General features: G+C 56.3%; 2 protein-coding genes across 4 annotated transcripts in view; both read right to left on the reverse strand.

Moving 5' to 3' along the window:
* Positions 1-3,908: 3,908 nt before the first annotated feature.
* Foxj1 (forkhead box J1) lies at positions 3,909-8,534 on the reverse strand. Of its 2 annotated transcripts, none has more exons than XM_057775286.1 (3): positions 8,408-8,534; positions 7,246-7,911; positions 3,909-5,676 (listed from the first exon to the last, which is right to left on the reverse strand). In XM_057775286.1, the coding sequence occupies exons 2-3, from the start codon at positions 7,741-7,743 to the stop codon at positions 4,909-4,911; spliced, it is 1,266 nt and encodes a 421-aa protein (XP_057631269.1). In that variant the 5' UTR covers positions 7,744-7,911; positions 8,408-8,534; the 3' UTR covers positions 3,909-4,908. The 2 variants fall into 2 exon arrangements, with proteins under 2 accessions (XP_057631269.1, XP_057631268.1); XM_057775285.1 differs by having other exon boundaries at positions 7,246-7,951.
* A 1,072-nt stretch (positions 8,535-9,606) lies between these two features.
* Rnf157 (ring finger protein 157) overlaps positions 9,607-14,495 on the reverse strand; it is a 71,045-nt gene continuing 66,156 nt past the window's right edge. Inside the window, exons 19-20 of one of the 2 annotated variants that reach the window (XM_057774417.1) lie at positions 13,573-13,613; positions 11,968-12,085 (exon numbers count right to left, since the gene is read on the reverse strand). In XM_057774417.1, the coding sequence (XP_057630400.1) occupies positions 13,573-13,613 (41 nt within the window). In that variant the 3' untranslated portion in view covers positions 11,968-12,085. Of the gene's footprint in view, positions 12,086-13,572; positions 13,614-14,495 lie in introns of both variants that reach the window. The other variant, XM_057774416.1, reaches the window with a different exon arrangement.

Genomic DNA, 14,495 nt, shown 5'->3' on the forward strand with positions numbered 1-14,495 from the left:
GTTCAGACACATTCAGGGTGAAGGCCTTAGCAGAGGTGGGTACAGCCAGGGTGGGCTGACGGGGGTGGCAGCAGCAGTCCCTGTCTGGTTCCTGGGGGGGGGCTTGCTTTTCTAGGAGCTCAGCAGAGCTACCCCAGGCAAAGGACCTGGGGCCTCAGAACTCAGACGTCCTCTCTGCCTCAGATAGAGGTGCTATGACCCAAAGAGCAGGTGGGGCCTGGTGCCAGGTGGTTAGGACAGCAGGGGCTGGAAGGGCCAGCTGGGAAGGCCCTCCTTGTCCCTCTTTGGTTACTGCACAGCTCCTTGGCTTCTGGGGCACCGTCCTTTGAGTGTCTTTGCCTGATTCTGACGCACGGCACACAGGGAACATTCAGGTCCCAGCTTGCCCGCCTGTCCAGGTGGCTGTGACCTGCCTCACCTGGAAGAAGCAAAAGGAAGTGGGCACGCGTCCCCTGGGAGGAAAGCAGTAGCCCACCCCCTCCCCCACCACAGGCTTCTGTGTACTCCCTCTCCTGCTGAGCTGCAGCTCACACTACTTAGCACAGCCCTGGCCTGGGTGGCCTCCCAGAGTGCCCTCCCCTTTCCAGCATCTTCCCCTCCGGTGTCACCTGTGTTTTCCTTCTCCTCACACAAGAATGTGTCTGCAGGGCCTGGGCTGCTGACCCATCCCATTGTTAACAAGGCTGTACTTTCACTCCCCACCGGACAAGCCCAGGCCTGCCCCATGGGCCAGTCATCACCCCCTGCTGCTAGAGTCCATATACACCTATTCACCTTTGGGTCTCAGCCAAGGTTGGAGCCTGAGCTGCACCTGACTCCTGCCCAATCCCCACTTCCTTCCCGTCCCTCTCCCTTGGCGCTGCCCAGGGATGGGGGTGGGGATCCAGCTCAGTCCTGCGGAGCATCTAGGTTTTTCCCTGGGGACTTCCAGATGAGAGTCACTGGACCCCAAGGTGTCCTGTCCTATAGAACATTAAGTACTCAGGGAGAGAATGGGACGCCCCCAAACTCAAAGCATGGGTCCTCTCTTGTGCCCACCTCCTGCCACGTTCCCAGCTGGCAGGGAGAGGGTGCATGGAGGAAAGAGAAGCCGGAAAGGCTGGGAGTCTGGGGACTGGGGAAACAGCTTTCCCAAATACTTAAAAATACTGGGGTTCGGCAGGGTATGGTGGCACAGGTGGTACTTGAGGGGCAGAGGCAGGTGGATCTCTGTGAGTTCAAGGCCAGCCTGGTTTACAGAGTGAGTTCCAGGATAGCCAAGGCTATCACACAGAGAAACGTTGTCTTGAAAAATAGAAAAAAAAGAAAAAAGAAAAGAAAAGAATAAAAGAAAGAAGAAAGAACGAAAGAAAGAAAGAAAGAAAGAAAGAAAGAAAGAAAGAAAGAAAGAAAGAAAAGAGGGGTTCAGGGACTAGTGGCTGCAAAAGAGGGGTTTGAAGCCTCGAACTAAAGACCAGGCAGCTGGGCTGGTGGCACAGGTCTGGAATCGTTGGCACGTGGAAGGCTGCGTCAGGAAGGTGGAAGGTCAAGGCCTGTGTGGAGAGCAGAGTGAGTTCAAGGCCAGAGTGAGCAATTTAGTGAGGACCCTGTCTCAAAAATAAAAGCTTACTCTGTGTGCTGAGTATATAGCTTAGTGGTAGTGTGTGCCTGACATGTGTGAAATCGGAAGCCCAAGCCCCAGAACAACAACAACAAGCAAATCAAAATATATAAAACAAACCCATAAGCATTGTGAAGAAACCTGTACACCACTGAGGAAAATATCCACAGACCAGCAGCCATGCAAAACGGTGCCTCAGATAAGCCAATAAATAAAATCCAGACACGAAACCACCGTGTATCTAGCGATCCGATATGTGTGGGAAGGAAGAGCCTGCCCCGAAGTCACACGGAGGAAGTCAGGAAAGACGGTGATGCTGGCACAGTGTCCTGGGCGATTGGAGCAGTTCTGTGGACTGGGCAGGGTCATGCGTGTCTCCTAGTTTTAGGGAAGCACACGTTGAAGTGTTTAGTGATCACGGGCCTCGGGCTTGCTAGCTAGTGCTCAGTGATGCTCCGTTTAGCCTCACTGGTTGGGGACCCACGCTGAATCTATAAAGCAATGAGAGGCAGAGGTTTGGGAGCCGGCTCAGGGGCGTAAGAGGGCTTGACCTTGTAAACATGGAGTCCTGAGTATGTGCCCCAAAGCACCCATAGCAAAAGCTGGGCATTGTTGCACGTGCCTGTAACTCCGGAACTCGGGGAGGGAGGCAGGTCCGTTGCAGGAGAACCTGATGGCCGACTGGCCTAGCCAAAACGGCGAGCTTGCGGTTCCGTGAGAGACTCTGTCTCAAGGGAATTAGGCAGAGAGCAACGGAGAAAGAGATCCGCTGTTCTGCTCTGGGGAAGACGGGTGCCGCCCCCACCCCTCAGGGCAAGCCTTCACAGTTGAAGTGTGTGCAGACTTAGAAAATCGGTGCTGGGCGCCATTCAAGATTCTAGTCTGATTGGTCTAGGGTGCAGCCATCTGAACTCCATCAGAATCTTCAGGAGTTCAGAGTGAATGTCAAGTGTAGCTAAGGGCATGCCTCGTTCTGCTCGGCAGCATCTTTAGTCTTTGGCCTTGCATTCATCCAGGGGGTGGTTCTGCTTGCTCCAGATACTGCCTCTCTTTCCAGTATAGGCTGGGGCAGGCAGTAACTCGCCCCACCATCAACCCAGGGTGTGCCCACCTTGGCCAGGACCGAAGGCTGATCCCAGAGGCTAAGGAGAAGGCAGGAGAGCCTTTGTTCTTTTAGTGCTGTGGTCTGAGAGAGGAAGGGGAGCGGGGTATGTGATGGGCAGAGACACAGGGAGGTGTGGAGCAGAGGCTTTTCCTGTGTGCTGGGTGAAGGGATAGGCTCTGTGAGGCCCCAACCCGCCTGCCTGCTGTGTGTGAGCCCTTTTGGAATATTTGGAATAATTAGCAAATGAAAACAGCTTGTTCTGCAGGGGAATGCCAGGCTGGCCTCAGGCCAGACTCAAGGACTGAGGGACAAGGGGAATAAGGGACGAGGGGAAAGAGGGGCCCATGGAGGCTGGGCAGGACTGCTCTGAACAGCACTGGGTGCTGCTGTTCTCTCTGTGTGTGTGTTTCTGTGTGTGCACCTGTGTGCAAGACAGCTGCTCCGCGGGGAGGGGCCAGGCACGAGGGTGCTACGCAGGGGAAAGTGAGGTAGTGGTGGTAGGGAAATGGGTCCCAGGCAAACACATCTGAAGTGAGGGGACTGAAAGGGACAACCTGAGAGCCACCTGGACACACACCCCCTGTGCCTTGGTTTTACTATCAGAACTCCGGCAGCCTGGAACTTCACAGTCTGGGGGTGGGCATTAGTCTCAGCACTGAGCCTTACTTTAAGGTAGGCTCCTGCCTCCCCAAGCCTGCATCAGGCTGGGTCTGGTAAACACACTTCAGAGCGGGACAGGAGGCTCCTCTGACCTCCCGCCCTGTCTGTAACTCCAGGAAAGGGCTAAGGGAGGGTGGTGCTGGAGGGAGTCCTGGGACTCTGGGGCGGGCGAGCCTGGGCAGGCCCTCGTAGTGGGGGATGGCTTGAACCAGGGAACAGTGGCCTTTGGAGTCCCCGGGGAGGGGTGGCGCTGACCTTTCTCTGTCTCTTGTTCCTCTGGGCCTGAAAGCCCAGCTCTTCCGTTGTTATGGATGGAGGTACTGAGGTGTGGGATACAAGGGCTCCTGAGAGAGCCACCCCTCGGCCCTTTCTTCCCTAGGGATCTAGGTTGAGGGGAGAACCTTCTACAAATCTTCTCTGTCCCATTTTCTGGTTATTTCCCTCTTGACATTGGAAAGAAATGTGTCAACTTCCCCCCATCGAAGTTACCACATTTGGCTCTGCCTTTCCCCCAAAAAGCTGGAATGATGACCCATGTTCAGGTTTTTAAAAGTTTTATTTTGAAAAAAAAATTATCGTAAAGAACTTTAAATGAAAAAGGTTAAATTGCCCCACATGGAGGGTAGATATGGATACCAGCCCCAGGGGTCAGGGTGGAGCAAGACCTGGTTTCCCCCAGTGTAGACAGGGGGCATAGGGTTGTCTCCTTCCTGGTTCCAGTGCTCCCAGCAAGCTGGGCATCCCTCCCAGTTAAGTCTTAGCTATAACTATATGCACTACGTTAGTCTCTCCCCCCGACCTAGCAGCTTGGCTGCCCCTGCCCCAACCACCCCGAACCCCAACTTCCGTTGCTCTCAGCCTCAAGTCAGCCTCAATCTTGTTTGCAGCCTCCTCTCTGCCGGCGATAGGCCAGGGAAAAGGCCCCAGAGGCCATCGTGCCCCACCTTGCTGCCCCCTCCCTATTTCTGCCTTCTCTGTTCCTTTCCCCAGTCTCTTGCCACCTCTCTCCCTAGCCAAGGCTGCCAGGGCCTCCAGGGAAGCTCTGCCAGGAGGGGCCTCCAGGGGGTTAATTTGCCGTCGTCTAATTAGCATTTGTTGGTACCTGGGAACTTTCTCTGGGTAGAGACCCGGGAAAGCAGCAGGGGTGGGTGAGAAGAAGCAGGGCCTTGAAGAGGGCCCTGTTCAGTTCCTCCCTGGCCTGGCAGGACCCCTCCAGGCTTCAGTGCTCACAGTGCAGAGGCCAGGGGCATGCCTTTGCCAGTTTGGGGGCTTGGGGGGACATAGGTCAATGAAACACTGTGTATATGGGGGTTGCTGATGAGGGGGAGGCAGCAGTTTTGGTCCTGGGCCCCCAGTTCCAAGTCTTCTGGGCTTGGATATGAGGACACCCCCAGCTGGCAGCAGTGTGGCCTCACGGAGCCAGCCTTCAGAGACCTGGCCCAGTCCCTGCCGGGGTGCTGAGATGTCCACGGGCCTTTTTCGGGAGGCAATCTGGGCCCTGACTTGGGCACTGTCCGGAGATGGGGTGGGGCCTGACCTCTTCTTACAAGAAGGCACCCACACTGGCCCAGTCCTGCAGGTCAGCGGCCAGGGTGGCATCCCCCGCTTCAAAGAGGGGCTCTGGGGGCAGGCAGCCGCTGCCGCTCTCATCCCAGGGATGCTGGAGGAAGGATGTGGCCAGAAAGGTCTCATCAAAGTCCAGGCTATCAGCAGCCTGCTCCACTGGAGGTCCCCAGGTAGCAGGGCAATCGATGTGGCGGCCGTGGACGGTGAGGTCCACATCTCCATGCGAGGCGGGGCTCAGTGGGGGGCTTAGCTCTAAGGCCTCCAGGGAGCTCAGCTCTTCACCCAGAGTGCCAGCCTCGAAGATGGCCTCCCAGTCAAAGTTGCCTTTGAGGGGTTCCAGCTCACCCTGCTCCTCCTGGGTCAGCAGCAACGTGCTGGGAGGCCTTAGGACCTTGGCCACCCTCTTGGGCAGCGGCTGCTTTCGCTTATGCCCCAGCCTGCCCTCTCCTGTGCCCCAGCCCCCCTCCCCTGTGGCCTCCTCGAACTCCCGTAACAGCTGCTGGGCCTCCGTGTTCACGGTCAGAGGCCCGCCCCAGGGGCCAGTGCTGGGTTCCTGTGAGGCCTGGCGGGCGAAGGCAGGGTGGATGTGGACCGGGGGCAGCCTCCGTTTCTTGAAGGCCCCACTGAGCAAGCGCTCTGCATACTGGGGGTCAATGCGCCAGAAGCCCCCCTTGCCGGGCTCGTCCTTCTCTCGAGGCACTTTGATGAAGCACTTGTTCAGGGACAGGTTGTGGCGGATGGAATTCTGGGTACAGCGAGAGAACAAGAGAAAACGCACAGGGGGATCAGCGGAATGGCGGTGAAGTGGCACTGTGCGCGCCTGCATGCTCCCCGCATCTCTTCTCTGACTGGCTAGGGGTGGATCAACCCGATGCCCCTGACCAGGCAGCTGTAGCTCCAGGACTCTGGGACACCAGCCACAGGGCATGAGGAGCCCGGAGTGTGGGGAGAGGGGGCTGTGGGAAGGGGGGGGCTTTTGTTCTCTGTTGCCGGGATATCTGCCTGCTCAGTCATCTGAGCTCTGAGCCACAGGGTGGCTCTCAGTGCCACCCCCAGTCATCCTCCCTCCCTCCCTCCCTTCCTCCCTCACCCTGCTGCTTGCAGGTCCTGGCCAAAGCCCTCAGCTCCCCCACGGCCTGGACTGCCATCTCCCTCTGCCTGGCTGGTTCCCTCTGTTTGTGAAGTGAGTGGGTTAAGGGAGGGGGCTGGGTGACAAAGGAGTGTGTGTGTGTGTGTGTGTGTGTGTGTTAGTGCGGCTGGACATTTAGCGACTGCTTGTTTGTTGAGCCAGCTGCTGGCCTAGGCCTTCACCCCCCACGGTCTTCTCTTCCCACCCAACCCTCAGTTGATCATTACCCAGCCAAGTGCAGAAGGCTCATTCCTGGGGCCTGAGTTGGCCCAGCTCTCAGTAGGGAGAGGATGGGGGTCTTCTGACCCAGGGCCAGGGCCATTTGGAACGGCTCAGGACTGCCCTCGGGTGCCTCAGAGGAGACCGGGCAACCCTAGGCCTCTTGAAAGCCGTCTAAAGCAGTGTCCACTTGGCCTTATCTTGCCCTGCTCACGTTCGGTTGCTTAGTTCTGGTCACACCATGCCGGTGTCCAGGAGCCCAGGCTAGGTTAGCAAGGCAGGTAGGTGGGTGCTGAGTGCCCCTTTGGCCATCGAGGCTGTGTGTTTACACGGCAGCCTGGGCCCACTGGCTGCCCTGTGCCAGGTTCCAGAGACTTGGAACCCGAAGCCATTGCAGCAGCAGCGCCTCTGTGGAAAGCACCCGGCTCAGGTAATTGCCCCCCAAGGGAGGCTGGCTGAGAGGGGGGGTGGAGGCAGGAAACTGGGGAGGAGTTGAGGTGGGAGGCTGGGTCAGTGGCTTTAGGATGATCTCATGACCCCCCCGCCTGGATGACTGATCGTCACGTCCATACTGTTCATCTCTGCCCTACTCTCAAGACCAAAGACAACGAGGCAGCGTGCAGAACCTGGCAGGGAGGCCACCTGCGCTCCATTTTGTCTAGGAATTCTGGGATGTAGGACAAGAGTGTTTCTTTATAGTATCGTCCTCATAGGAGGCTACATCTGGCCTGCAGAACCAGTGCCCTGCTGGTCCCTCTTCCCCTAAAACTTCAACTTCTGTACCCCAAAGCCCTGACTCCAAGAGGAGAGAGCATTTCCAGAACTTGACAGGGGCCCTCTCATGTGAGGCCTGACCTCAAACCCAGGTGCCTCCTTGGCCTTGCAGAGCTGCTACGTGAATCTGGCCAAGTGCCAGAGCAGGGAGTGAGGAGGGAGTGGCCACCACCCACACCTCTGCTCCCCTACCTGCCAGGTGGGATCCGCATGGCGAAAGTAACAGAAGTTGTCCGTGATCCACTTGTAGATGGCCGACAGAGTGATCTTGGTGGCCTTGCTGGCCTGCATGGCCATGCAGATGAGAGTGGCATAGGAGTAAGGAGGCTTCACATGTGGGTTGGTGGCGTAGTCCACGTCGTCGGGGGGCGGGGCCTGCAGTCCCGGGGGCGCGCTTCGAGATGTGCAGGACGACGTGGGTTTGCCCGGTGTATGAGGTTGCCCAAGGCAGGCTGGGTCTGCAGCTAGGGGTGACCCGGGTGCCACCGAGCCTGGCACTTGGTGGTAACCGTGGGGGTCGGTGCCCCCCGGGGGCAGAGTGGGGTCCTTGGCGTTGAGAATGGAGAATTCCTGCAGCCACTGCAGGCTGGTTAGGCTGTCATCCAGGGCGTCTGGCTCCTCCATGCCTCCCTCCGGCCCGGCTTCCTCCCCGGGCCCTGCTCCGCAGAGGCGCAGCCAGCTCTCCGCCATATCTGCGGGGTCTCTCCGAGGGGGCGGTCAACATCCACGGGCTGAGCCGGGTGGCCCGCCGCGCTCTCCTGCCCGCTGGTACCCGAGGCTCCAGTTACACAGCCTCCAGAACACTCACTTCCATTCCGCGACCCGCGGGGTCGCCTCCTCCGAATAAGAATGTGGGGCCTGCGGGAGCAACGCGGAGCTGAGCACTCTTCCCCGACCCCTAGGTGAAAGGGTGAGCGTTAGGGGGAACCCCTCAATTCGTCCTCGAAGCCTGTGGCGAGGTCAGGGTCGGACCCCTTGTCTCTACCTCTCTCCATCCGCCCTTCGAGGGGGCATTGGCGACAACGAGGGAAGAGGGTAGGGAGGCCCAATCTAACTTTTCTCCCAAAGAGTGGCAAACTACGATCACACCCCAATAATTCAGAAGGGCAGTACGACGCGGCTAGGACAAGGGGAGGTCATCTGATCCGTGGAAAGAGGTATTAGGATGAAGGGTCCCGGGAAAGAAAGGAAGGACACAGGACCGAGTTATGGAGAGGCAAGAAGCCATTTCCCCCAAACTCCTCAGATTTCAGTCATCGGCCCCACCACTTTCGTGGGCGAGCGATGGAATGGCTAGCCAGCAGGTCCCGATGCCCTCCCATTCCGTGACCCACAGCCCTGCCAAGTGCCTTACCTGGCTCAGAGCGCAGCCGGGCCAGAGGAAGGTTCTGGAAGAAGTTCCTCCCACCTCCCGCGGCTCTCTGTCCCCAGCTCGAGGGCTCTGCTGGTGCCCCTCGTCGGGCCCCCCCCTCGCCCGACGGCGCTTCTCTGAGCGCCGACGGCCCGGGGACCGGCATTAAGTAGACGCTCGGAAGGCTTCTCCTGCTGCCATGGCGACGCTCCGCCCCTATAAACAGCTTCCGCTGCTGTCATTGGCCAACATGTCTCCAAGGAGACCGCGGGCCCTTGCTGCTCCTCTGGCGGCAACTCTCTGGAACTCCCTCGTTCTGCCGCCCTCTCCCGCGCCACCCAGCCCCCTACCCGCCACTGCGACTGGGTTCTGTGCATTCCCGCCCGAGAGCCCCGCGCTGGGTCGCACGGCGGGCACTCGGCTCCCGCCCGAGGCCCCGGGAACCCCTCCCCCTCGCGTCCGGTATGACCGCTGCGGGAACCGAGCCTCGGATTCTGGAGACCAAGCCTCCGGGAATCATGCCTTTTGAGTCTTTTTCCCTCACTGGGCTGCCAGTGGCCTTTGTTTGGTTTCTGAGACCTTTCCCTGGTCCCTGAGTGTCTTCTCTGGTGCCCGCAGACGTGTGTGACTCTCTGATGCCACCTGTCGCTTATATCCGCAGAAACGGCCACACAGCTCGCAGACACACCGAGGAGGGTAGGGTAACCCAGCGTCTCCCGGTAAGCAGTTTCTCCACTCGCCCTGCTCAAGTTCCCGGACGCTGGCATTCCAGAGGCATCGGCTGAGGTGCCTCTCCTCCCAGACAGCCTAGAAAGCACTGCCAGTGGATAAAAACAGGAAAGCCACGGCCTGCCACAACCTCACAGAGAGGTTATTCTGCTAATTTAGTCAGGAACTGGTTAAATGACAGGAAGCAAGAAGTATAAGGGACTCAGGGTCCGCGCCTTCCCTGCCGCCACCAGCTTTGCCGTGCTTTAATTATTGAGGAGCTGCAGGATTGGAAGTTCTCCGGTTTAAGGCGACTGCTGGGGCAGACAGAGCTCAGCTAGAAATGGGAGTTGGGAGGGAGGCTCTGCATGGAGACCACGCAGAAATTTCTGTCTGGTACCCAAGGGTATGCCTTGCCCACTCCTCCACCTGCAAGTAAAAATACTGAAGAATGCTCGTTCATTTACAAATGAACTTACTTCGTGGTTAATAGCTCCCCTTCCCTTGTACACAGTTTTATTCATTTTGAAGCATCATGCAGCAATCCATAAATATTGCATCTTGATGTCCCCACTGTAGTGTGCCAACAAGTGTACTCCAGGGAGTGTGAAGGGCACACAGACGGCACAAACAGCACACACACACACATACTTGCACACACCAGGTGTGCAGGCCCTAAAAGTGAGCAACCAGCATGCCAACACCAGGTAGACAGGACTAGCTCCCCAGTGAAATAGATGGCTTAGTGTTTGGGTCCAGGAGATGCCCCAGTGGGTATCAACTCTGGGAGGGATGAAGTTAGGTAAAGCAAAGAGGCTCTTTGAGGATACTGAGATCACCGTAGAACCCAGAGCAAGAAAAATGAGGTGGTGGTGTGGTAAGGAGCCAAAGGCCTTGCAGAAGAAGGCCCCCACCCTACTCTCGGACAAATGATGGACTGTGTTGAGTGTAGCAGCTGATGGAGGTCCACCTCTGCGGGTAGGCTAGCGTGAGAGGGCAGGAAGAGCAAGGCAGAGTGATGGGCACGCTCTAGCCTTACATACTGGTTTATGGGGCTTAGTCCAACTGAGCACTTGCTGTGAGGGGAAGGGGGAAGGGCTGATCATAATGGCTTTTTCTTTCTTTTTTGAGAGTTCCTGGCCACTGTGGCTACTGTTTACCTGAACTTCCTTCATCTCGGCTACCTCCCTCCTCCTTCTAGGTCACACCACACTGTGAATACTGCTTGCCTCCTGCCTGCCAGGGGAGTGGGTCTGTGTGCAAACGCCCCAATGCTAAGGGGACTTCCCTGGTTTTGCTTCATTCTTTGAGGAAGTGTGGTTATTGCTTAGCTTTTACTGGTGTAAACCTTAGTGTTGAAGGGGTCATCAGAATGCTGGGGGAAGGGCATCAAGTGGGATTTGAAATGGCAGAGTCCACAGAGTATTCAGAAAGGGAGCCTGGGGTCTCAAACTCAGTCTCTCGCACCTCGGGCTCGACAGCAGCCTCCCTCTAGGAGTGTGATTTCCACATTCCTGGCCTCTGCAACATTCCTGGCCTCTGCAACCACACACAAGGAGAGCTACCCAGGCCTGTAATCCTAACGCTTGAGCAGAACAGGCAGGAAAACAAGAAGTTCAAGGTCACCCCAGCTATGGCAGCAAGTCCGAGGGCAAACTCTCCACCCCCCAGCCCTCAGGACCCTGGGCAGTGGTGTTTTAGAAAGCTTTTGTAGGAGCACACTTGTCAAGTCTAAAGCTCCTCGTATCTTACCCTCGTAAGTAACTCTTCCTAATCTTGATCCCAAACCATCTCAAATTCCACTAAACAATTACCTTTTCCAAAAGCTAGTAAACAGGCATCTAAGAGCCATGTGAAGCCCACTGAGCTGAAAAGGGTGGGACACCCAACAACTTCCTGCCAGCTTGCTGCCATGGCTTTGTCTGAGCGCTGCCTGGATGGCACCTCTAAGCACTGGTGAGCCCATGCCCTTTCATCCATCAGGTCCAAAGGCAGGGGAGTAGCGCACTAGGGAAGGGAGGTCTTCTAATCTAATCCTTTGGTCCCCAGGTGATCCTGCAGCTGGCCTCAGAGCCTCGGTGTTCCTTGCACCAGGTTGAGAACCATTGGTCCACAGCTTAGCCTAGTTTTTCAGCTATTAAAAGGGGGTGGAGAAAGGGCAGTTGGGTTTGAGACTCCCTCTCAATGGCTGCAGTGAAGATGAGCTATGGTGATGGTCAGGCCTAGCTAGCATTGTACACAGGGGTGGCCCAGCAGGCCTTCCTGACTGCACCTGAGGAGGACAAGGCCTTGTAAGGGTGGTCATCCTAGCTGGGGGCACAGGAGGCACAGGAGAATGGCTGTGAGCAGATTTGGCTTTCAACCAGCTCTTTGCCACCATCTCCTTTAGGCTTGAGAAAGGAACTCCTGGTGCTCCAGATGACCTCCCTCCTGGAGCTAACCCCGACCACTTCAAGTTCAGTTTCTAATTGGTCACGAGGTGCCAGCGACCAGAACTTGTGCACGGGAGGGAGTCTGAAACAAAGTTGCCCAAACTCCCCAGTCTTCTTGGTCACTCCTCAGGAGAGGAGGCTAAAGGAACAACCCTCAGCTCAACCAGCCCAATGGGCTTGGCTGCTGCGTTACAGTTCACTGAGCAGCATCAGCCCACACCAGGAAGGCTTCAGGTTCTTTCTGAGAGGGAGGGATCATGATTACAGGAGATGAGGATCCTGCCTCCATGTGAGTACAGAGTCCACATGTCTTGTTGAAGATGCCTAGAAGGCCTGTGGTCCAGCGAGGACAGATGGAACGCAAGGACAGGAGGGGAGCCCAGGTCCAGGTGCAGGTGCTCTCAGACAGCCAAAGGATCCCATACACCAGGCCTGTTCTCGTCCGCGTCCTCCAGGTCCGCGTCCTCCAGGCTGCTAGATGATAAGTGCCGGCACCGGGCACTGTGACGGTTGACCATGTTATCATCCTGCTGCCAGGTACCTGGAGAAGAAAACCAAAGGCTATGGGAGCCGTAATAGATCAAGTCTACATGGTGTCTCCAGCAGGGCAGCATAGGAGCCAACACAGAATCTAGTGTGTAACCTGAGACGCCCGAGTGTGCGTCACTCAGGAGAAGAGCAGGGGAAGGAGGTGCTGACATGTGCCAGGTCTGTTCCTCCCTAACTAGCCATGGCCTGTGACCCACGGACAGACATGTTTGTTCATGAACTTACCTAGTGTCCATTTTGCATGTTAAGTGCTTGGTTCTGAGATTTCGCCTATGTTACAAGGCTGAGCCAAGCAGATGTGCAAAGAACACACTTCTGACCTACAGCCTCTGTTTGCTGTGGGAAGTGCTATGGGAGCCAGGGGTGAGAGGGGGCTGGCAGCATAGCAGGGCCAGGGAAGGGACGCCTTGGGCAGGACAAAGTGTGGTGTTCAGAGCCCCTCCTCTATACCTCTGTTTATCTCTTCCTCACCTGAGCACCCGGGATTCCCTTGCTCCCAGCCCCTGGCTGCCACTGTGCCCACAGTGGAGAGTCATCCCTGCTATCTCTCTGCGTCTGCTCTGATGCAGCCTACCAACTCCTGTGTTCGCTCTTGCTGCTCACATTCACATCTGCATTGCACCTACCTAGGCCTCGTCCCTAAGTCATAGGTACCAGGGGTCTGATCTTTGACAGGTCACTTAGGGCCTTGGCTTTCTCCTATCTCCAGTGAGGTGAGTGTGACCCTCACAAGTTTGCTGTGAGGCCTGCATGTGGTCACATGTAAGTATCCCAGCAGCATAGCTGACTCAGAAATGTGCTGTGGCCAGTTCCCTGCCAGCTTGGTTTGAGGGACCGTCATGTGTTCCCTGCGTCCCTCTGGCTGCCATCTAGCTGGCATGTTAACTCTCTGTTCCATTCTCTCTAGAAGAACTAGTGTGTTCTTTATACAATGACGGGTAAGGCCTTACTCTTTCCGGGCTTGGCATGTTTAGGGAAGGGACTTCATCTCATGGGCTGTTAGACAAACCTCTGTAGGAGCCACTTCTGCACCCTGGAGCTCAGAACGGTGCGTGACAGTGGGAGTGGGGCGGGGGGCGGGCTTTTCAGTGAGGTCAGCTAACTGTAGTGTTGTGCTGAGACCAGCTTACAAATGGTCAGTCAGCCTCAGATTCAGCAAGCTCAAGACATAAAGCCCTTTAATGGCAAACGTGCTAAGATGAAACAGTTGCCAACTGCTCATTCCTCACAAGTGTTCTGGTGTGGGGGTTTTCTTCTGTGGCTATAGTAGCAGTCCACAGTGGAGCCCCAGGAGAGGAGGGGGACAGGGTCTTTCACACCTGGGCTGTTTGCTACTTGGAGCATGAGTCAAAGGTGCTTCCTCCTATCGGCAGGCAGCACACTGAGTGAAGGGAAGCGTATCAGGCAAAGAATGTTCAGTTAGGAACCCCAGATAAAATGAGTGGTTTGTTCAGTTATATAATTTGGTAGATGTCATACCTATTCCTCAATGTCTATGGGGCAGGACTCCGGAGCTGCGGCTGTTCAGTAGGAGAGACCAAAAGCAAATGGTGAACAAGAGAGAAGACACACATGCACACACAGTAAAACAGCAGCAGCCACATCACTACCACCATGGTCACTGCGGCCAGCATCCATGACACTGGGCTGTCCTGGGTTGTCCTGACCAAATTCATAGACATCCTGATGCAACATTTGCTGCCCCAGGAACCCCAGCCAGGCTGTGGACTGTTCCTTGTAGAGCAGGTAGGGTGCAGATGGACTGTGTGTAGTGAAGGGTATGGTGAGAGAATGGAGCATCTTTTCCCTGGAAGGACCCACAGGGTCCAGAGCAGCCCTGTGGCTGCTGCCTCTCTACAGCCCACTTGGAGGACAGCGTTGATTCCCAGGGGATGTATGTCCCCATGAGTGTGCCATCACATCTGGCTGAACCCAGGCCTCTGACAAGAAAATAGAGCTTTGAGACTTGAACCCCCTGTGGGGGACGGGGGCACAATGGTGCTTTCCGTTTGGTTCCCTTTTGGGGCATCCAAAATGAGAGGAGGACGAGACCCCCAGAGGCCCACACAGGACACTTGCTCTTTCCCCTCAGAGCCTGCTACCGCACATTCTCAGGGCTCTCACTTTGCAGCCCCCGCTGGCCTGGAACTTGATATGCAGATCAGTCTGGCCTCGAACCCAGAGAAAATCTTCCTGCCTCTGTCTCCAGAGTGCTGGGACGAAAGGTGTGCATGACCACATCTTAAATCATGAGGCTTGAAGACTGAACTTCAGGTCTGTGTATGTTTTTGGATTGTGTTGCATAGGCCTACTCCTGTGTTACTCAGTCGTGTGACAGCTGTTTGGAATTTCACTAAAAATCCACCATCTCTTCCCTTTTCCATCACATAGCATGCAGAGCC

The sequence above is a fragment of the Chionomys nivalis genome, chromosome 7 (genome assembly GCF_950005125.1).
Source record: "Chionomys nivalis chromosome 7, mChiNiv1.1, whole genome shotgun sequence".
Classification (NCBI taxonomy): Eukaryota; Metazoa; Chordata; class Mammalia; order Rodentia; family Cricetidae; genus Chionomys; species Chionomys nivalis.

Excerpts from the sequence above, each read along its gene's own strand:
- Foxj1 (XM_057775286.1), bottom strand. The coding sequence starts at position 7,743 with ATGGCGGAGAGCTGGCTGCGCCTCTGCGGAGCAGGGCCCGGGGAGGAA. Across the intron at positions 5,677-7,245 it reads ATGCGGATCCCACCTGGCAG|AATTCCATCCGCCACAACCT; the intron begins GTAGGGGAGCAG and ends CGCTGTACCCAG.